Source organism: Phocoena phocoena, chromosome 17, assembly GCF_963924675.1.
Source record: "Phocoena phocoena chromosome 17, mPhoPho1.1, whole genome shotgun sequence".
Classification (NCBI taxonomy): Eukaryota; Metazoa; Chordata; class Mammalia; order Artiodactyla; family Phocoenidae; genus Phocoena; species Phocoena phocoena.
In genome coordinates this window covers 73,725,051-73,747,169 of record NC_089235.1, presented here as the reverse complement: position 1 = coordinate 73,747,169, position 22,119 = coordinate 73,725,051, and the positions used below count along the sequence as shown (strand labels likewise).

At 50.2% G+C, this 22,119-nt stretch overlaps 1 protein-coding gene across 3 annotated transcripts in view; it reads left to right on the top strand.

Moving 5' to 3' along the window:
• ZFAT (zinc finger and AT-hook domain containing) overlaps positions 1-22,119 on the top strand; it is a 150,440-nt gene that overhangs the window by 114,175 nt on the left and 14,146 nt on the right. For 2 of the 3 annotated variants that reach the window (XM_065895071.1, XM_065895072.1), the window contains 2 exons: positions 4,810-4,936; positions 7,725-7,855. The exons of the other annotated variant lie outside the window; for it this stretch is intronic. In XM_065895071.1, the coding sequence (XP_065751143.1) occupies positions 4,810-4,936; positions 7,725-7,855 (258 nt within the window). The remainder of the gene's footprint in view (positions 1-4,809; positions 4,937-7,724; positions 7,856-22,119) is intronic. 3 annotated transcript variants of the gene reach the window in all.

Below are 22,119 nucleotides of genomic sequence, written 5' to 3'. Positions count from 1 at the left end.
TGTGTTTCTTTTTCCATTAACTAGATGATCCCACCGTTAGAAAATTATCCCAAAGTTATACTAACAAAAATGAGGAAAGGTGGGGCTTCCCTGGTGGCGCAGTGGTTGAGAGTCCGCCTGCCGATGCAGGGGACATGGGGTGGTGCCCCGGTCCGGGAGGATCTCACATGCCGCAGAGCGGCTGGGCCCGTGAGCCATGGCCGCTGAGCCTGCGCGTCCAGAGCCTGTGCTCCGCAACGGGAGAGGCCACAACAGTGAGAGGCCCGCATACCGAAAAAAAAAAAAAATGAGGAAAGGCGATTGCACAAGGCTATTTATTGCAGCACTGTTATATATGACATGTAGATAGATTGTGTGTGTGTGTGTGTGTGTGTGTGCGCACCAAGATTGATGTAGAAATAATTCCAGATATATGTGTATACACGGTTAGTATACATACATGTATTTCTTAGCTTTTTGTGCTTAGAGGGCCTAGAAGCAGTGACACGCCGCTGGCAATGAGCACACCTAGAATCCAGATCTTGGATTCTCAGGATAATCCAACAAAAGGAACCAGGGTCCCTTTGAAAAGTGGTTGATCCCAGGGCTGAGGCAGAAATTATGTAAGTTGACCCTGGAGCATTTTGCAGTACTAGAAAGTAACAACGTGCTCCACAAAAATAAGATGGAGGCGTGTCAAAAGGACACACGAGACAGCCCAAAGAGTTCCTAATGGGCCAGAGCTGGAACAATTTGAGTAACAAAGTAACTCATGATGGTATTGGACTAAAACTGAAAGAATAGAATAAATATCTCTGCATTCATACTGACATAAATAAATGATTGAATAAATGGTGGAGAAGGAACAGTTCTTCCCTGCAGAAGAATGCTGATTAATAAATGTAGAAAGAATGAGGGAAATAGAAAATCACCATTGGAACACCACAGTAATGATTGCAGCAGGCAAGATCCATTGATGAATGCTAGAACTAGTAGACAGAAGTTTAAGGAGAAATACAGTATTTATGTAGCCTCAAAGTATCTCCCCCTAAATAATTAATTATAGAGGGAAAAGTAGTAACTTTACAGTGGAGACGCCTGGCAGACACCACCTTAACCACGTGATCAAGGTCAGCATCCTCAGTAGTAAGACGTAGTGACTTCATGTACCCCCTGATATGATGTGATCAGAAGGGCAGTCACCTCGTGGTGCTCTTCAAAAAATCCTCAGCCTCCACCTGATCATGGGAGACCATCCGATGTATCCAACTGATGTGATGATGTGGATGGCCAGATGCCGGACCAGTTCTCTTCAGGAGTGTCTGAAGGACTGTCAGAGGTTGGAGGAGACTTTGGAGTTGTGGATGCTCAATGCACTGTGGGGTCCTGGATTGGATCCTGGAACAGAAGAAGGATGCCAGTGGAAAAGCCAGTGGAATCTGGTATTGTACCAATGTTGATATCTTGGTTCGATCATTGTACCATGGTTACAGCAGATGTCAGTATTAGGGGAAGTGGGATGAAGGGTATGTGGGAAGTCTCTGTATTTTTTTTGGAACTCTTTTGTAAATCTAAAATTATTTCAAAATAAAAGTTATAAAAAGGGAGGAAAGCACAGGTAGAAAAGGCAGGGAGATAAGATGGAGAGGGTAGGAAAGAAGCTAAACTTGTCTTAGCAGAGACCGACTGTGCAGATTTGACTCTGGAACTCTGATATAAATATAAGAAATACATTTCTTATGTAATAATAAAAACAAAATTACACTTTAAAAAGCTAACCCTAAAAATTGAGAATAGAATGAAATAAAGTATCTGAACTATATATCAAAACGATGGCAGAACTACATAGAGAAAGACTATTTCAAGAGACTTTAAGATAGAAATTTGATTGTTCCTCCCTAGTGGGATATAACCTAAGGGCAAAAAGAACTGCAAAAAAAGTACTGTTTTCAGTTATTCCACCATCAGTGGTAGGGTTGGTATTGTTACTCCAAGGCTGTTGTTAGTGTTTACAGACTGGCGTGAAGCACATCAAGTGTGTTTAAATCCATGACTTTATAATGATACTGGGAGAAAAATCCTTAGTCACCTTTGTAGGATATTAGGGAATCAACTCTATTTTGATAAATAAAACTCTGTTTTGGTAAATAAAGGCTCAGAATCAAACAGTTTTTCTACCTCATCTAAATAAACTATATCTCAGGGTAACCGAGTGTTTGTGGAGAGACGTTTTTTATAGAAGTACTCCAGCTAACAAATGAAGATTTACAGTATTGCCATTTTGCAACCCTCCACTGATGTCATGCCAACATGGCAAAAACAGAGACACTCAGACATAGTGTCTCCTGATGGAAGCACACTGTGTTACCCATGGAGCCTTCTTGCCAGAAAGGGAACTGATACCTAATTAAGCTTCTGCGTCTGACTTCCAGTTTACAGGAAATACAGTGGACAAGGAAACATATTCAATGATTCCATGTTGGTGCAGTCAGCAAAAGCCAGACTGTTGGAAACTCTGAAGGCAAACGACCACTTTTCCCAACACAACTATAAGCAGGGGAGAAAGAGTGGAGGGAGAGCCTATAAATACAAGTCTTATGAGACTTTTATCAGTCAGTTCTAATATATGGATTTCAATAACTTACTTAAATATGATTTGTAGAACAAGTTGTGAAAAAATGAGGTAATTGGGGAAATTAGAACACCATTTAGATACGCGAAGATTTTAAGGAACTACTGTTAAGTGCTTTTTTTTTTTTTTTTTTTTTTTTTTTGTGGTATGTGGGCCTCTCACTGCTGTGGCCTCTCCTGCTGCGGAGCACAGGCTCTGGACGTGCAGGCTCAGCGGCCATGGCTCACGGGCCCAGCCGCTCCGCGGCATGTGGGATCTTCCCGGACCGGGGCACAAATCAGTGTCCCCTGCATTGGCAGGCGGACTCTCAACCACTGCCCCACCAGGGAAGCCCTGTTAAGTGTTTTGAGTGTGACGGTGGTGTTGTAGTTATGGTTTGAAAGAGTTTTACCTTTTACAGATACATTCTAAAATATTTACAGATAAATTGATATGACATCCACATTAGCTTCAAAATCAGAGGACAGCTGTGTGGAGTGCACGGGGAGAGAGGCAAAGCAGGACTGGCCACGAGCTGATGATTGTTGAGATTGGGTGATGTGTGCACGGAGGTTCACCTCTCTGTCTTGTGTATGTTTGACATTTTCTATAAGAAAATTTAAGGAGTATGTTAAAGCACTGTCTATAAAACGCTGGGGTTACTGTCTAGTCCCCAGTAGGCCTACAGTAAATGGCAGCTGCCATGGTTATTGGAGGTGATGGTGTCACCAGCATCAGCGTCACGTCCTCATCTGTGGGAAGCAGTCAGGCCTCTGGTGTTCCAAGTTCATACTTGCAAGGATTTGCTCTCTGTTACACATAGACATTGGAATGCCAGTTCCTGACGTAGAGCACCATCTCTCCTGGCCAGTTGGTGCTTTCGTTAGTGCAGTCATGGCGCTCTCCTCTGGAGGTCTCGCTCCTTACAGATCCTGACACCTTCAGCAGAATTGTAACTCAATAAAAATAGTTGACACCAAGCCACGCACTAGACTCCAGAAGTGAGACAGTAGAGCAGCTAAGGAGCTGGGCAGGGGGTGGTCCCCGTGTGACGACAAGCTGCCTGTTAACAGCAGCTGGGCTGTTGCCAGCCTCCCAGGAATGCCCTGTAAAGCACTGTCCTTCCCACAGATGGTTATTACAAAGAGTACCCCAAAGAGGGGAAGCCAGTCCATGCCCATCCTGTTCATCACAGGCTAAGCCATTCCTCGGATCCAATCAGTGTTGGCCACTATGTTGCTTAATGGTACTTAAAAGGAAATATGCTTGTTTGTTCATTTATGCATTCATCAGACGTTTATTGGGTGTCTACTAAATGTCAGGCTGGAAATGCCTAAATGAACGTGACCACTTGGCTGTAAAAGAATAATCACATTGTATTCTGAACCTGTGTGAGTAACTGGTAAGTGCTTATAGAGAGTGATCGCTTTGGCTCCTAAAAATTGTATGTAAAATCCCCTTTTTGTTCTTCTTTATTGGTGACATCCATGTTTCCTGCCTTGCAGTTCCAGAAGGAGGTGATTATCAATATCTAGTTCTTGTGAAAATTCCGTCCCACCTCTTCTCTCCTTAGGTATAAGATACCTGTGAATGTCTCTTTAGCTTCTCGTACTCTCGTGAGTCCTGATTTTGCACAGCTGTATTTTCTCTGGTCAGTTGTATTTCTCATATCCTTCCTATAATCGGAGCAGCATGGTAGCTAAGATTTGCTGAGATCTCGCTCTGTGCCAGGACCCGTGCTCGAAGCTTGCCGAGTGTTATGTGATTACCCATCCTCTCCTCCCTTCCACCGTCACCACTGCTGTGCCTTCCTCTCGGCCTTCCTCACGGCAGGAGGCCCGGGCACAGGGGAGATAAGGGCGGTGTTGGTGGCCATGGGAAGAGCAGAGGAGACAGCAGAAGGGCACACACGAGAACCTCTGAGCGTGTGTCATCTCTAGTTATGAACAGCATACTCTGTTCCCTACGGCAAGAACGTGTTGCAGGAAGCTTTCCACCGACGCTGGTTTTAAAAAGTCTCGGCACTTGCAAAGAGAAGTTTTGTCTTTGGGAAGTAGGTTTTTACTGGAGCACTGATTTCTCAGGGGTGCCTGCTTAATGAGCTGCTGCAAAAGCGTTGCTTATGTGCATTTGTTTTGTCTTAATCCATTATCCTGGGACTTCTGGGTAATAGGTGATCTTCTAGAAGGTCACATGGATGATGCTGTGTTTTTATTTAGCCAGCAACAGAAACTCCGGAGGAGCCCTCCACCCAGTACCTGCATATCACCCAAGCCGAAGAGGACGTCCAGGGCACACAGGCAGCGGTGGCTGCCCTCCAGGACCTGAGATACACCTCAGACAGTGGTGAGAGCGTGCCCCCTGCCTCCCTCTGACACCTCAGAACGGGTCTTTGATAGACACGCTGCGTGAATGACTTTACGGATGAATTACGTCTGCCAGTTGGTCTCCTTCCACTGCATTCTGACCACTGGCGCGGTCCCATTGTCAGGCTTGGCGGTAGAGCTCTCCTGCAGTGTTCTAGAACAGGGCCCCAGCCAAGGTGGTGCCGCCTAACAGGGTTGCCGGGTGTTCACACGTAGGATCACCTCTCAGAGCAGGGAGAAGCAGGTCCTACTGTCCTCACTTCACAGATGTGGAAGATTGCCTCCTTGTAAACGGCTGGCTGAGGATCGTCCACGTGTTGGGTGTTGGAGCTGGTCTTGGAATCGAGGTCTCCTGACTTCTTGTTGGGACTGCCCACTTCCCAGTTCTTCTGAAAAGCCCCAAGTCAGGATTTTTATGTCAAATGTCATCAGTTTCAAATGTTCGATCAATTTGAGAAAACAAACCACTGTGCCAGCCTAGTGGCAACTGGGGCATTGTGCTTAGAAAACATTTTCTTGATGCTCTTTTCCAAACAGGAAAGGAGTACGAGTTTATATAATGTACCACAGCCCTCTGGGTATTTGGGGGACAGAGGTCAAGCAAGTGGGATTAGAGGAAGCATTAAGTGAAGTCAGCTGGTGATGGGAGACAGGAAATTGCCATTTCATCCAGCTCTTACATCCCTGACCCCCAGGTTGTAAGAAGGGTGCGCAGAAAACCCCTTGGGGCCGGTCACTTTGGGGAAGATTCATTGCCGGTGCTGTGCTCACCGGGGGATTCGGGAGACAGCTCTGCAGCCTGTGAGAGAAGCAGGCTCTGCAGGTGGGGCGTCAAGGTGCCGGCTCTTGGTGCGGTTCCCAGAGCTGACGCCATGTCTCAGTGCGTGTTTCCTTCCTCACGTCCAGTGACTTCAGCGATTGCTCAAGCCCTGCCAGGACAGCCTGTCCATCTTCATCCCCACCAGCGCTCACTCACTCACTCCTTCAGCCCTCGGCATCTCCTCCTGGCTCTTGGGAAACACGGCAGACTCTGCAGCTCGGCATTCGGGCCACCTGCTCTAGGCCCTGGCCTCCCTGCGCTGCATCTCTGGCCACCTTGGAGCCGTGCCCTCCTGGGCCAGACTGCCGTTCTCGGCGTGAGCTGTGTTTCTCACCCACACGCTCCTGTGACCTCTGGGGCCTGGTCTGTTCCCCTCCCCGCACAGCACTTTTTCTGGCGAACACGTCTTCGTCTTCAGTATTCAGATGGCGTGTCATCTCCCGGGAGCCCGCCTGACTTTCCCACAGAGCCCCCTAGTCGCCCCCCTGATATGGAGCCGACCAGGGGCTGTATGATTTGCTTACGGTCTGTCTCAGTCACCTGTGAGCCTGGAAGGGATGGGGGGAGGCAGCGTTAGATCTTGTCTGGATCCCAGCTGTCCCCAGCCTTTCTGGCACCAGGGCCCATTTCTGTGGAAGACAGTTTTTCCAAGGATGGGGGGAGGGGATGCTTCCGGGATGATTCAAGCGCATTGCATTTACCGTGCACTTTATTTCGATTCCTGTTACATCAGCTCCACCTCAGATCAGCAGGCGTTAGATCCCGGGGCTTGGGGACCCCTGCTGGATCCCACTGGGAACCATGTTCCTGGCTGACAGTTCGGGCTTGATAAATGGTCATTGAGGGAGTAAACGGATGAGGAATTAAAATCTTATTTCAGTACATTTTTTAAGGTCAGTGTTTTGTTTAGTGTTTAGATGTTTAGAGTGGTTGGCTGCCAGGCAGAGTTGAAACCCGCCTCCCTGCTGAAGGAGAGTGTGTGTGTGGGTGTGAATAGGTGTGTGTAGGGGATGCTAGGCTGGTGCATGGTGAACAGGTGCTAATGTCATTGCCTCAGTCGTATGCCACGTCCTACCCTCTGTGTAGAACACATCGAATTCCCTTCCCTCATCACTTACTGATTCGCGTTGGAACGAGGCCTGCAGAAAGTCGTCCAGGAGTATGTAGACCTTGGTGGAGACTTCATGATATTATGCTAGCCTGGAGATCAGGTAGTAATTTCCCTCTTAGTGAAGTAATGATGAGGGTCAGAGTGCTGTGTTCCGGAGAGTCACAGATGGCCAAGCAGATGGTGAGAGCTGAGTGAAAGGGTACACTCAGTGGCTGCCCTGATGATATGGATTACAGTCTTTTGAGATGATTAAAAGAGAATCCTCAGCTTACATTAATTTAGAATTCTGAAGCCCACTGGTTGATGACTGAGCACCCTTTGGTGCTCTGCCGCATCCTGTGTAATGTATCTGGCACACGCGCTCTGACCACCTCCCATGCCTGTGCTCAAGGAGGACCAGCTCTGTGGTTTGACGTCATAGCTGGTGCTTCTCAGGAGTTTCTGTTTTGAGAGGCAGTCCTGTATCAACAAGTTTGGATTCAGAACATCTGGGCTTGAGCCCTGGCTTTGTGACGTAACTGACCCAAGGGCCTAAGACAATCCTCTTCCATTTTTTTGCAGTGAGGTGACTGATCTATGAAGTGGGGATAATAGTGTCACAATGTCGTCTCCTCGCAGGTTGTTTGGAGTTTTGAGATGTTCTTATAGAGACTGCATTGTCGGCTGTGAAGTACCATGCACATTATTTCTGTGGTCAAAATGAGCACTTACTGAGAACCCGTGCGTCCCTGGAGAAGGCACTGCGCGAGAATGGCCTCTGCTAAGGGCTGCTTTTGCGCTCAGTGACCTTCACCACCCACGGCCTTACCGGTCTCCTGTTTGCTTCTTCCTGGCAAGGTGACCGACTTGACCCCACGGCTGTAAACATCCTCCAGCAGATCATCGAGCTGGGCACCGAGACGCACGACGCCACTGCCGTTGCCTCGGTGGTTGCCATGGCACCCGGGACGGTGACTGTCGTGAAGCAGGTAGGACCTTGCCCTCCCCGTTAAATACTGTCTCCTTGCGCTGACACACACCCTCTCTCTCCCCTGCCCCCTCAGGTTTTCAGGGCTTTAACCTGTCTAAGGTGGAATTTGGAATGAAAGCGGTCTAGTCTCATGCGGTTTCTTCTTACCATCATGGGATTGTATCTGCGGTAGCGCCATATGTGAGGCTGTGTTGTAGGGGAAAGGTGTAGTATATTTCAAAAAGTTCTGGAAACTTGATTCATTTCCTTTCAATGAAAGGCATCCCAGAGTGAAACGAGCGTGATATGGGTGCATTTGGACGCATCAATGGTCAAAAGCAGCCTCGGTCCCTAAGGCCGGAGTCTGTGGAGCAGGGCCACTGGGGGAACAGCCAGGGAGGCCAGGAGGGACTGGCCTCTTAAGTGTTAAACATCACCAGACGGAATCGGCGCAGGATGACTGAACTAAACTGATAGGAAGAAGATGGCCAGTGTTTGAATAAAGGTTACTCTAGTTAATTGTCATACTGTTTGGTTCATTTCCTCTCCTTCTAATCTCAGGGGAGACTTTGCCATCTGTCAGGATGCGGCGTGTGTAATAATCAGATCATCCTTTGTATCTGTCTGTACCTCTCTCTCTACTCTCTCCTGCTTCACTGTACACAAGATTTGAGCTGGCTTAACACAACTACTTAAAAAAGCAAGAACAACAGAAAGCACATCAGAACCAGGGCAGACCCCGGGTGTGTGGTTTAGAATCAAAGCTCACGTTCATGGAGGAGGTTGAATTGCAGAGCACAGAGTTTTACACGGTTATCCGTCTTCCAGTGATTCACTCAGGAAGCGTGTAGTTAAGTGCCCGCAGTGTTCTCATTGCTGGGGTTCCAGGAGAGAACCGATGTTTGCCATCAAAGTGGTTGCTCTCCTGGGAAAAAGATAAGTAAGACAGAAAGGCTGTCAAATGGTGAACGGGAGCAGTGGAAAAAAGTAAAACGAGAAAGGGGGAGGGGCGTGGGCCGAGGAGCCGGGGTGTCGGGGGCTGTTTTATGAAGGGCTGCTGGGGCAGCTGTCTGACATCTGCTCACAGACCTGGGAGAGGTGGGCGTTACTAGAATGATCCAAGTTCTGCTGTACGCTTGGTTCCGAATCTGAAAACAAAAAACAAGAAGCGTGAAGCACTTAACAGCGGAAGAGGTAAGTTTTTCTTGGCAAGTAACTAATAATCTCTTAATTCGGCTCTCGCATCCCTGAGTGACATGTCCCCCGCGACCTGCCTTTGATGACTTGGTGGACTTCCCAGGGTTGTCCCCATGACCGTCCCCCCAGGTGTGCCCGGGCCACAGCACAAAGCATGAAATTCAGGCTGAGCAGTTCGCGGGGGAATTAGTACATATGCTGGTTCACCTCTGGGTTTCTGGATCCACAGACAAGACTTGGCGCCTCTAGATGAACGTTTGGACCGCGTGGTCTGGAAACCCTCCTCCATTAGTATGCTTTCTGTCAACGAGACCCTGGACAGAAGTCAGACAGGACAGTAGGAGTTTGATGTTTCAGGCTGCAGGGGCCTGGTGTTCTGCACTGTTTGGGAACAGACTCTTACACCTCTAGGCCAGACACTCTTGCAGCTCTTCTTTGTATTTATTAGACTGCAATCTTCAGATTGTCTTGTAAATCTCTTCTGAAACTCCCGGCACTTCAGGAAGGGTATAGGAGAACTTTGGGTGTTTCGTACACGCCAAATCCTTTAGAGAATTGCAGGGAGGCGCCACTGATTGTGACTTGTATCTTCCTTCTAGGAAGTGGATTGATTTGCTGTTACTTAGAGACGTGATTTATTGTGTGTCGCAGGCGATGCGGTGATACATGAGGGTGCGGGTGAAGGGTACAGCTTAGATGTGCTCTGAGACGCTAGAGTGACAGCATGACAAGGGATAAGGCAGGTGAGCCTCTGGCGCAGCCAGTGTAAACAGGTGTAAAGTGCTTGCAGTGGCAGAAAACAGTGGCACCCTTCAGTCTCGTGGTTTATTGGGAAACACAGGGCTGAGAGGAGTGTCACTGTTTAACACAGTCTTGAGTAACTGCGTTTGGAAATGTTCCCGAGGACGTGTGTCCTAGTCATTCTCCTGTCCACCTGGTTGGCACCTGGCGCACCGAGGCTGTTGATAAATGATGGATGGGAGATTGGATGAATGGACCGACGGGTGGGAGACGTCAGACGCCCACTCCAATGGCAAAGGGATTGCATTGTGTCAGGCTCTCCTAGGTGAAGGGATGCCCTCTGGATTCAGTTGTCTTATTTCAGTTTAAAGGTAGCTGTTTTTATTAGAGAAATGAATCCATTTCACCTTTTTTTGTTTTCGTTAAACTGTGGTTTAGGATTTTTCAGTAGAGAAATTATATCTGTTTATTGAGTGTCCTTAAGCCACTCAAATGTGGACCCTGGTGCACCTTTTGGGAAGCAGTCATGTTGTCCCTTCACCCTGTGGGGAGCCCTTGATGTTGGGGACTTCGTCCTTCTCCGGCTCAAGGTCTCACACATCGTAGTAGCTCAGTAAATGTTTATTAAGTAGGATGGAGTATGCTGTGGGCTTTATGTTGTGATTCTCCAATTATATCCTGTAGAAGAAATAGCAAGAACACATTGTCATAAAGTATGTACTATATATTGTAGAAAAAAATGATTTTAAATTACTATTGGATAGCATGTTTTGAGATCTTTTAAAAGTTTCCTATCTTATATGTACCTATCTATCTATCTATATCTCTTCCAAAAGGCCAAAAATAAATTCTGGGTTGTATGTGAATCCATTCTGGATGTTTAAAACTTTCAAGATTTCTTTCCCATATAAAAAATTAGTTATATGCTCTGTTTATAATTTTTTCATGCTATATTAATGTAAATTGAAAACAATCTCACATATCAAAGTTTATCAGTGGTAACTGAAAGTTATTTATTAATCTCCAGTCTTTAGGGGTTCTCATTTTCTGGGATGAAAATACTAACAGGCCTGGTAGGTAGGCTGAGGGGATTGGAAAGCTAAGAGCTGAGGGTGTTTCTTAGGTTGTTTTCTTCTTAGTTTTTAATGAGACATGGGAAGGATTTGGCCCATAAGTCAGACCGTTTAAGTTTTCAGTTGGACACAGAAATGAGTCCTCAATGATTTCCCATCACTTCTCTCTTTCCCCAAGTGTCGCATTAAAAATAGATTCATGGGGATGGAGCATTTGGAAATGTTCAGAAAGAAGAAACCTTGAATGTGCCTCACCAGCCTGGCCTGAGAAGTCACATGACAACTTTGAATGCAGCTACTTGCGTGTTTGTTAAGACCAGTTTTCATTAAATAAATTGGTTTCTTTTTTTCTTTTTCTTTAAAAAAATTTTTGCTTTAGGGTTTTATGAGGAGGAGACTTATATTTGATTAATAAAGCTGCCTAAGTAGGTTGAATGTAAGACGTACCAGCAGAGGGGAAATATTATCACAAGCATCTCTGAGTCAAAATTACTTATCAAAAGGAAAAGAAAGACCAGTGAAAATAACAACCACCATCACCGTTGGCTCATGGCTTAAATCACTCTGCTGTCCTCGTGGGTTGAAATTTATTTTAGAGACTGAAAGTGACATTTTACTGGAAATTCCCGACGTCCGTTTAGCAGACATTCACTGTGCAGCCGCAGTGTCAGTCCCTGGGGCGTCCGTTTCCTATCGCGGCTGCAACAAATCACCACAAACTCAGTGGCTTAAAACAACACAAATTGATGATCTTCCAGTTCTGGAGGTCAGAAGTCTGAAATGGGCTTCACTGGGATGACATCAAGGCGTCGACAGCTGCCTTCCTTCTGGGAAGAACCCCTGTCTTGCTTTTTCCGGCCCAGGGGCCACCCAGCATTCCTTCACTGCGGTTCCCTTCTTCCATCTCCAAAGCCAGCAAGGGCAGGCCCGGATCATCCCGCATCCATCGCTCTGACCTCTGCCTCTGTCGTCACATAGCCCTCTCCAAGTCTGACCAACCTCCTCCCTCCTTTAAGGACGCTTGTGCCTACCTTGGACCCACCTGGATAATCCAGGATCTTCTCCCATCTCCAGGTCATCGACTCAATCACATGGGCTAATGTCCACGTAAAGGAACCGTTCTCAGATTCCGGAGGTTAGGACATGCACTCTTTGGGGTGGGGGCATTATTCTGCCTGCCACTCTGGGTTACAGGGTTAAGACGGTCCCCGATCTCAAAAGGCAAATAGTCTAGTGAGGGAAATGCTTTATTTTTTTTTATCCAGCACACAGCCCCCGAGCTGCTTCCACCCGCCAGGTTGCTGCTCTCGGTGCTTGGGATATCGCAGTGAACAGAGCAGATGAACGGTACGGTTGAGGAGCTGACATGCTAATTTAGGGAGCTAGCTAAGCCCCAGACGTGTAATAACTAAGTAAGTAAGATAGTGTGTTAGAGGTGAGATGGAGAAAAATGAGCAGAACTGGTCCAGAGGTCTGGAGAATGTAGACCTTAAGCAGGAAGTTCCACCTGAGAGTAATGAATGCTTCCGGGAGGTTGGCCAAGAGCACTCCGGGGTGCTGGGGGGTGGCCCAGCCCGACCCTGGGTCTGGGGTGGCGGCAGGTGCTGGGCGGGGCGGCCTCTGTGGGTGTGCTGATGCGCGCCCAAAGAGAGTCTTGCAAGGTAGCCGGGAGTTGGGTGGGGCAGGGCTCCAGCAGAGGTGGGAGCAGGAGCTGGTCGTGGATGCCGCTGGAAGCGGGGGAGGGGGCGATGAGTCACCACTTAGGTTAAATGACACGCCCAGTCCTCACCTGGGGGGGGGGGGCGCAAAGGGCTGGGAGGAGTCCTGGTCCAGGAAGCGCCTCAGCCTGGTCTCTCTCCCTCCGGCTCAAAGGCCAGTGGAGAAAGGGTGAGTCCAAGCAGCCCACGTCTTCCTGTTGCTTCTCCAAGCCCGACGTCCTTCCCCTGTGGGCTTCCTGACCTGTGCGACCCTCCTGAAAGCCTTGTTGGCATTTTTAACAAATCACGGTCTCCAGGTTCTTCCAAGCAGTGAGTCTGCACTGAGCAGTCCTGCCAGTTGGCATTCAGCAGAACAGCTTGTAGCTCTCCGAGACCACGGCTGACGCTGGCCATGGTGTCTGGGGTCTGGACCCAGCAGGCCAGCAGCTGCACTCAGGGTGTTTGTCTGTGAATAATAAGGAGACCTTATAATCACACAGCATCTTCCTTTTAAGAAGGTCAGGCTGATTCAACAGATAACCGTTATGATGATCCAGGGTCTTTTTGAGTTAAACTTGAGTGCTATTTATTATTGCTGAGGGTACCCCTATACGGTAGATGGCGGAGCTGGGTGCACCGTGGGGTGTCACCCCCTGGGGGTGCGGAGCGGCCTATCTGGGAGAAGATCCCTGAGCAAGTGAAGAGAGTGAAGTGGTTCGGGTCATTCGTTCATCTGCGTTGCTTTTAAAAAACGCGATAGCCTTTCAGTCCGTGTGCCATGTGTGAACAGGCTAGGGTGTCCCCTGCGTAGAAGGGCCCACCTGTTGTAGGGTTAGTCCAGAGGAGGCTGTTGAGGAGCTCACGGCGTGTCAAGCCTGCTTCTCTGTGGCTCAGTTACGCTTCCCACCCTGCTGAGACCCCGTGAGAAAACACACTGTTAGTGTTGTGCAGAGAAACAGAACCAGTGGTGTGCGTGTGCATGTGTGTGTGTGTGTGTAGAAAATAAGGAACCGGCTCACTGATTCTGGAGGTTGACAGCCGACAAGTCCCGAGATCTGCAGTCAGCAAGTTAGAGACCCAAGAGCCGATGGTGCAGGTTCTACCTTGAGTCTGAAGCCCGAGAACTAGGAGAACTGATGGTGTGAATCGCAGTCTGAAAGCCAGCAGGCTTGAGATGCAGGAAGAGCTGATGTTTCCCTTAGAATCGAACAGCAGGAAAAAAAGAAAAAAACCAACGCCCAGCTCAAAAGCAATCGGGCAGGAGGAGTTCCCTCTTATTCAAGGGAGAGTCAGCCCTTTTGCTCTATTCTGGCCTTCGACTGATCGGATAAGGCCCACACACATCAGGAAGGACAGTCTCCTTTACTCAGTCTGTTCATTTAAATGTTAATCTCATCCAGAAACACCCTCACAGAAACACCCAGAGTAATGTTTGACCAAATATGTGGGCACCCCTTGGCCCATTAAAATTAGCCATCACACATGTTCATGTAGTACATGTCAGAGTATGTACTCTTTGCCAATGGAGGGTTATTGGTAATCCAGGTTGTTGTTTACTGAGATACTCAGTTGTCATAGAGACGATTTTGAGTCACAGATTTCGGGGCGATGCGGTAGTTTCTGGGGAGCACGTACACCTTGGTATATCCTTATTTCTGATTGCAGTTGACATTTCCGTTCACGGTTCAGGAATGAGCGCCACCTTGCAGGTCCTTGAAAGAGTCATGGCTGAGGAGAGGCAACCCCCAGGGCGCCTCCACTGAGCACCAATGCTCCACTTTCATCCCCAGTTCAAGAGCAACCAGATCATTCTTAGTGGTCCTCCTCCCGTGGAGTAAGGTGTTCAGTAGCGACTGTGATCAGTGCGACTCTCCGTCGGCAGGCGTCTCTGTTCCCAGTCCTGCTTCTCTGTGGCGTCTCCTGGGATTGCCACTCTCCTGCTTTTGTTTTCCCCTGAGGTGCCGGGTGCTTCCAAGCTGCCAGCCAGTGCGCCAGTGGCGTGGGAAGGAGCATTTAAGGCCGCCCAGAGCTGCAGGCACCCCGCCCACTCCCCCAGCGCAGACCCTCAGCCTGGCAGGCCCAGAATTACGCTGCCATCGACTTGTTCAACATCCCAACCTTTCTTCCCACTTGCTTTAACTTCTGGTTAAAAAAATAAACAAAAAACAAACCCCAAAGCAGAAGTTCTGGCTTTGTCAAAAGCAACCCACCTCTCCTGGCTGCTTCCCCACGCCCTTTGTCACCTTCGGGCAGGTCCCCTGTGTTGGCTGGCACTGGAGGGTGAGGTCAGGACACGCCAGCCTGGAGGAGAGAACTCGCCAGCCTCCCTGACAGGCTGAGCACACAGTGCCAGTCTGAGAGGCACTTTCGGTAGCAGGTCTCACTGGAAGACGTATGTCGGTTGGCAGCCAACACTGGAATTGCTGTTTGTTATTTGCAGTTCATTATTTTTGCGAGGAAACGCAATCCACTCCTGTGGCTGACCACGTACCTCAGTTGCCTGTTTGCAAGGAAACTCGGGTCCAGCCTGTCCTGTTCTTCATTGAAGGCCCTGAGTAATGTGGTCCCTGGAAACTCTTTCACACTGTCCGTCTGTACAGGGGCATCTGGTTGGGAGAAGCCGCTCTGCAGAGGGGACCTCTCACGTGCAGCCTCTGGCTTGGGGGGAGCCTCGCTCCTGTGATCCACCCGGAAGGGGAGCCCGGGATGGGCCTCCTGCCCCTCTGGGGGTGGATGTTGAACATCTCATAAGATTTGTGGCAAAAGAATGGGGAGGGGGATCTGGAACGTGATTCGTGGGAGGGTGCAAAATCTATTTTCATTACTATTTAAAAACAATCTCTCCATTCCATGAATTTGATCATTTAACTACACAGCAGAAGACCTGACAAGAATCACGTCCAAGCGGGATACTCTTGTAGTCCTTTGAAGATCATAGGAGATGTTGGCCGCCCGCATTGCTGTAAAGTGGGACTGAGCTGAGATCTCCCCCCTTGTCCTGCCACAGACAGGATCGGGTGAAGCCTCCCTGTTCTGTCATCCCTTTAAGCTCCAGTAGTCGGTGAGTTAACGGGATGTCTTTTTCTCGTTCCTGCAGAGGCTCTGTTGGACTCCTACAGTTAAACAGTCCTCTCGCTGACTCTACCGAAGGCATGGAGGTTACAGGAGAGCCACCCGTTCTTTTCCCTCTGCTCACCTCTCTCGCTCAGAACCTCATTTGTCCTCAGATCGCTTGCCTGTGAGTGTGGCAGTGACACATAATTGTGACGTTATAATCGCTGATTTTTATTCTTTTCCTCATGACGAAACCCCAGCATCTTCATTGTCTCGTTTATTTATTCCACTTTCCCATGATGGTGGCTCTGCCATCGTTGTGGTTCATCTAAGGATTCTTTCCCGGAAGATTAAGGATACATATATAATGTTAAAAGAACTGATAGTAACTGCAGCTTCTGTCCTCTGGACGTAACTGCTAGTGTTTTCTATCCGTCCTCAGCATGTGATGGGAATGGCACGCCCACTTCACCCTCACTGGCTCCGTGGTGTAATTACAGTCATGAGGGATTCATGCCTTTGGAAGGCCCATGCGGGGGAGCCCCATGTCTTTTGTAGGTGATCAAATCCGATGCATATTGCAGGGCTGAGGGTATAGGCGTCCCCCGTGCTTCCTGACCCTCAGATGATCTAATTCTGGATTCTCTCTTAGTGGTAGAGATGCCTGCAATCCAGACAGACATCTTTTATCTTTTAATTCCCAGTCCTTTTGATTGCTATATAAATATGGAAGTCTCACTGACTCCTCTCTCTGTTTTTCCCTCTTATCCCACCCCTTCCTGTGAGACCCCGTTTTCAACTGCATATTTTGGTTAGTGAGGTTTGACTCCTGCCTAAAGAACTTCGCGGTACAATTTATTTGATCCTGGGGCCCTGCCAGCCTTAATTATATCAAACTTCTAATGACACACACAGGTGGCCTCTTCAAATATTTGCATACTTCACATTCCTTACAGAGCGTTTGTCCCGAAGTTGCTGAGCGGTGACCTTCAGCATATAGGTCGAGACAGTTCCCGCAGGGTCTGGGCGATGGGTTCCTCTCCCCTGTCACTTAACGCCAGCTCTTGTCCTTTGTGAGCCTTCTTTAATTCTCCCATAGCCATTTGAATCTTTTCTTTTTCTGTCTTAAATAAAACTTCCTTCAGAGAGTTCTGTTCCTGATATGATTTCTGATGGCTGATACTCAAAACTACTGCCTTTCATAGCAATTTTATGACTTGCTGAGCCCCTTTACTCCATAGCAGTGACTGAAAATTCCATTTCTTTGTGAAATTTTAAAAGTGAAAGTACATTCCATGATATATCTGTGGCCATATGGGAAATTGTCTGAAAAAATAGAGAATAAAGGCTTTTCCCCTATCCCATTCTGACACTCTTTTTCATATAGAACATCTTTAGCTGACCTGAAGATCTCAGTTATTGAACTTTGCTTCTCTTTCCCTTTTTCTATGACCCAATTTTCCCATTACGCCCCAAGAAGCTGCAGCTCGGTTGGTGCAACTTGCAGAATCCCACTTTACTTGAGTTTTAATACTGCCGTGCTTGTTACTGTTTGCTCGGGAGCCCATTTCCTGGTCCACGTCCTTGGCCAGGGCAGGTGGGTTTTATTTGCTTCCTCCCCTCTCTGCAGCTTCCCCTTGCTGGCTGACATCGCTCAGTCTGCTTGAGACTGGGGGCAAAGGCAGGGCTGTGATGGCCCTGGTCAGAGAAGCCAGAACTGTAGTCACCATCCGAAGGGCTCTGGTCCAGCCTTCCTTGGGTTCGGCCCAGGGCAGTGCTGCCGCAGGCTGGCTCTTGCGCTTCTCTCCCCCTGGGGCGGTAGCCTCCATGCTAGCCACAGGCGTTCCCCTAAGCAGGACTCTTAGTGTCCTGCGGTGTGGACTCCACACCTCTTCCCCGCCCCCCCTCCATCCAGTTTCCCCATCTAGTAAATACACGCACTCCACTCCAGCTGCCGGGGGTCTGTCTTCCCTCCTCTGCCTCTCTCAGCCCCACATCTGATCCATCAGCAAGTTTTCTCCCTGCTGTGGGCGCTCCCTTCACCATGCACCTTAAATCACCCCTCTGGCCCCAGGCTTCCGCCTCCAGCAAGCCCTGACTATGGAAAACGCAGTCCCCAGGTGGGCAGCCTCAGCACAGGGGGCTGGTTAGAAATGCAGAACGTCTGGCTCCCCCTCAGACTTGCTGGATCGAACTCTGCATCGCAACGTCATCCCTGGTCACAGGCCTCGCTCTTCACCTGGCTCCTACCATCTCTCCTGCTGCTCTAAGATGCAGTTTTCAGACAGAGCGATCTTTTCAAAATGTAAATCAGATCCCGGCATCCCTCCCTGAAAACCCTCCAGTAACTTGAAAGTCTCCGGTAAACTGGGACAGGACCTCGCCCTGGCCTCCCAGTCCCGCAGCAGCCGGCCTCCCGCGGCATCTCCTCGCTCTGGCTGCACTGGCCCACCGGGCTGCTCTGTGCCCACCTCCAGGCCTCCGCGCCGGCTGCGCCTCGTGGCCCAGGCGCTCCTTCCTCCCCTCAGTGGGGCTGACTCCTGGTCCAGGGCTCGGCCCTCTCAGGTCCTGTCGGGCCCGTCCTCCAGAACCGCCCTGTGTTGGGAGATGTTACAGTGGAGTTGAGCCGGGGGATGGGCCAGGGGGGCCTGATCCAGTGCCCTGAGCCCTTGAAGGCAGGGCACTGCCTCACCTGGGGGCAGGCATCAGTGCGATTAGAAGCTGGAGGATTTGTGTTTAGAGCCACTGCCTTTATGGTAGTTTTACAGGTGGTGATAGAAAGCGAACATGGTGACGGACCGCGTGGACAGAGAAGCGCCCCGTTGTTAACAGCTACGTGCCTGCGTCACCCGCCCTAGCCGCTCTGGTGCACCTGCAGCCCGGAGGCCTCAGGGGGCTTCCTGCTTCTCCAGGAGCCCCAAGTCCACCCCCCTGAGTGACCAGAGAAGTGGGTGGAGGCGTGGCCGTCCAGCGCAAGAAGACTGCTCTGCCCCTTCCACGGAAAAGCAGAGGCTCAGAGAGGAAGCCCCACTGTGGGCCTGTCATGGACAGTGGCCTGGATCTGAGACTCTAGGCCGGACCACCCGGTCCGGTTGTGGCCCTGCCTCCCCAGTCGGGAAGTAGGAAGAGGATGTTTACAGAGGGGCTGGCCCTGGGCAGGGAGCCGAAGCTCGCCTCCCGTCTGTCTAGGTCGTGGGGAGAATGGGGGGTGGTGGGCAGGAGTCAGTTCTCAGAGACTCTACCACCAGCCATATCTTAGTTAGCTGGTTTACCCACCGACCTTTTCTCCCCAGCAAGTTGGAGGAGGTCTGTAGCACTTAGCTCAGGGCCTGGCACATTATAAAGGCCTCACGAGCGTTCAGAAGCACCGCTGGGGCATCAGACTCGGGAAGCCGAGCCGGGTGGGCTGGGGCTGCCCTCGTTGGGACCCAGCTGAGCAGCCTGGTGGTTTCCAGCTGCTGTGGGTGCCCCGCCTGGGGAGCCTCAGGCCTCTGAGACAGGGGCCCTCCCTGGATGAACAGCGCACGGGGGTCTCCCGAGAAGCCCATGTCGGGGGTCGCCCCGGGCCAGGTCACAGTGCGTGGAGGAGGACACAGCTCGGGACCAGACGGCCTGGGTGTGACCCCACGTCTGTCACTTCACAGTGTATGACTAGGGACAAAGCACTTCTCCTCTTTGAACTTCTGTTTTCTCATCTGTAAAGTGGGAAAATAATAGAACCTACCCCATGGGGCTAAGGTACGGGTTATGCATAATTATGCAAATGAAGCAGTTGGCAGGGAGCCTGCCGCTGCTTAGGTCTAATCTTAGCTCCTGTCATAGGAGTGACATAGCTCCTTAACCCCTGTCTGAGCTCACTGAGTTGCTCATAGAATTCAGCCATGACTGTTTTGCTTCTGGAAGCTTCTGCTCAGCAAGCAGGTACTGATGCAGCCGTCCAGGCCCTGTGCTCAGCGGTAGGAGTCCCAGGGTGGATGCAACACTGCCTCCTTCATAGGAGAGTCTGTTGCTTGGTCCAGGCAGGTGGTTGCATTATGTAAACTGCCGTGTTTGTGGCTGGAGACAGTTTGACCCCTTACCACGTGCAGCTGTCATGACATTCTGGGTCATTCCCTGGAGAAGGCCCTCGAGGAGGCTGATTTGGAAGAGCTGGAGCTGAGTGGCATCATGCAACCGCTTGGCCACGGTAACGGGCAGTTGGGTGAGGAGCTCTGAGCCAGAAGGGGCACCAGACGTGAGAGCAAGCAAAGGGAGAAGCGCCAGAGAGGGTTGAGGTGGGCAGGTCTCCCTACTCGGAGAGAGAAGTACAAGTAGGAGGGAAACGGGCGAGTGGCTTTGATGAGCAGGAGGCAGCATCCATACGGAGCCTCAGGGCGGGTCTTAGGCTGCTCACGTCAGCGCACAGGGCGGGTGTCAACACTGCGTTGGCCCCAGAGTAAGACCATCGCAGCCCCTTGTTCTGTTCTTAGACCTACTTTGCCACTGATGAACTTACCTGGGTGGGTTTGAGGGGCGATTGAAGTGGTGTATGTTTTGTTATGATAAACATTCTTTAAACAGAATGTGGATGTGCTCCATTACTGGGAATTTAGCCTGCCTTTCTCCCTTGGGTGAGGGCAGCGGCTTGGAGGTCCAGGGAGGAACAGGGTGCGTCCTGCCAGCTCCATGTCCTTGCCCATGGGGTCTTGTGGAGGCTGCCCGTCACCTGTGTAAAAGGACAGGGAGAGGAACTGCTAGAGGAAACAGTTTGTTAAATCGGGGGGAGAAGAGTCTGCACCAGCTGAGGAGAGAAGCCCGTACCTCCCCAGCACAGAGCGGGTGGCAGAGGGAGGGGGTCCACTGCCGCATGTCTCCATGGAGCACCTGCCCGTCAGGTTGGGGGGGGCGGGGTCTGGTGAGCGTCAAGAGGGTGGAGGCCTTTTGTCCTGAGCGCGTGCAGAGAGAGATGGTCGCCAACTGCCGTGCAGGGGAGTTCAGTGAAGCCCTGCCTCACCCCGGGAGTGGCCCATCTGTGCACGGGCTACCGGGCAGAGGTGAGGCTTTTGGAGAAACATGGCCCCCTGGGCCGGGTGCTTGACAGGGGCGCAGAGCCCACGCAGTGCGTGGTACTAAGTGGAATTCAATGTAGTGTGCTGAAAGGTCAGCAGTGTGTAGCATTATGCACGATAGACCTGTCTAAATAGCAAGATATTCAGAGGCGGTCAGAAGCTACCTCCTGCCTCCTTCCCTGCCGCTGTGAATATGCTCTGTTTGAGCTCGGTTTGAAAAGATCTCCTGGGGCAGACATCAGAAGAATTCAAGTCAGGCATGTGTGGAGTGCCTGCTATAAACCACGTGCGGTGTGGACATCGTCTGGGAGTGGGTGTGCTAATCGTGCACGCCGAGGGGCAGTGGGGAGGTGGGACTGGTGGGGACAGCGCCCCTGGAGGGGATGACACCGCTAGCAGTTGTGAGCACCACACACTGCTTACCACTCATCTTGCGCCAGGCCCCGGGCGGCCCACCATCTCTTATTCTCACATGTGCTGAGACAGACCACGCTGCACTTCCCATCGTACCACCACTTACAAGAGAAGGAGGGATTGTTCTTTCCTCAGTCACGTGGTTATCGAGATCACACTCACCTGTGCTTGGACTCCTGAGAAACACAGGGTGTCCTGGCTGTGCACACCCTCTTTTCGCTGCTAAACTCAGCTGCCTACCGAGTTGGTTTGGCCAATGGGCAAGCCTTTCCATCCTCATCCTATGGTGGGCTTGGGGCCAGTAGGAGGCACCTCTCTTCCCGTTTCCAGGCCCCACTGTCACAGCAAAGAGAGTGGGATCTGTCTGCCCCCTGCAGGCCAGGACCCCATGGACAAGGCCGCCCTGTGCAGGGGGCTCCCGGGTGCTCTGGGGCCTCAGCATGGGGTGGCCGAGTGTCGGCCAGCTGGACCCTGCAGCGTCTCTGAGAGCCAGGGCACACACGTGGGGACTGGCAGGGACTGTTTTTAGTGAGCTGTCTTTACAACTCGGGCTTTGGACTGTTTATGGGATCTACAGAAAAGAAAATGTCTGCTGTCTCCTTACAATCAAGAGAGAAATAGGGTGGAGGGGAGGCATTATGACGTCTCCTCACGAAAGATGCCTTGCCTGACGCGGGCATGCATCACAGCCCCCTCCTCACTTCCTGTACATTCTTTCTTTTTTTTTTTATAACACTTTAAATCTTCATTGATGTATGGAATGGTTTCTTCCTGCCTATGAATATCTTTTGGTATTTCCAAAAGTTTCTCGCACATAATATTTACCCCTTTTCTCGGGTACCATATCTATGTGTACTGTTTTAGAGTTGGGAATTTATGATGCTTTTTTATAAACCACATTCGTTTAAAATAGTATTTACCATTTCCCTTTGTTTCCGACATATGCAATGCCACACCTGACCTAGGGTCGTGACAGTAAATGTGCTTGCTTATTAACCTTGTGAAATGGGTCTGCAGTCCCCGTTTGAGAATGCTAGAGGAACCTCTTGTTTGGTTGCA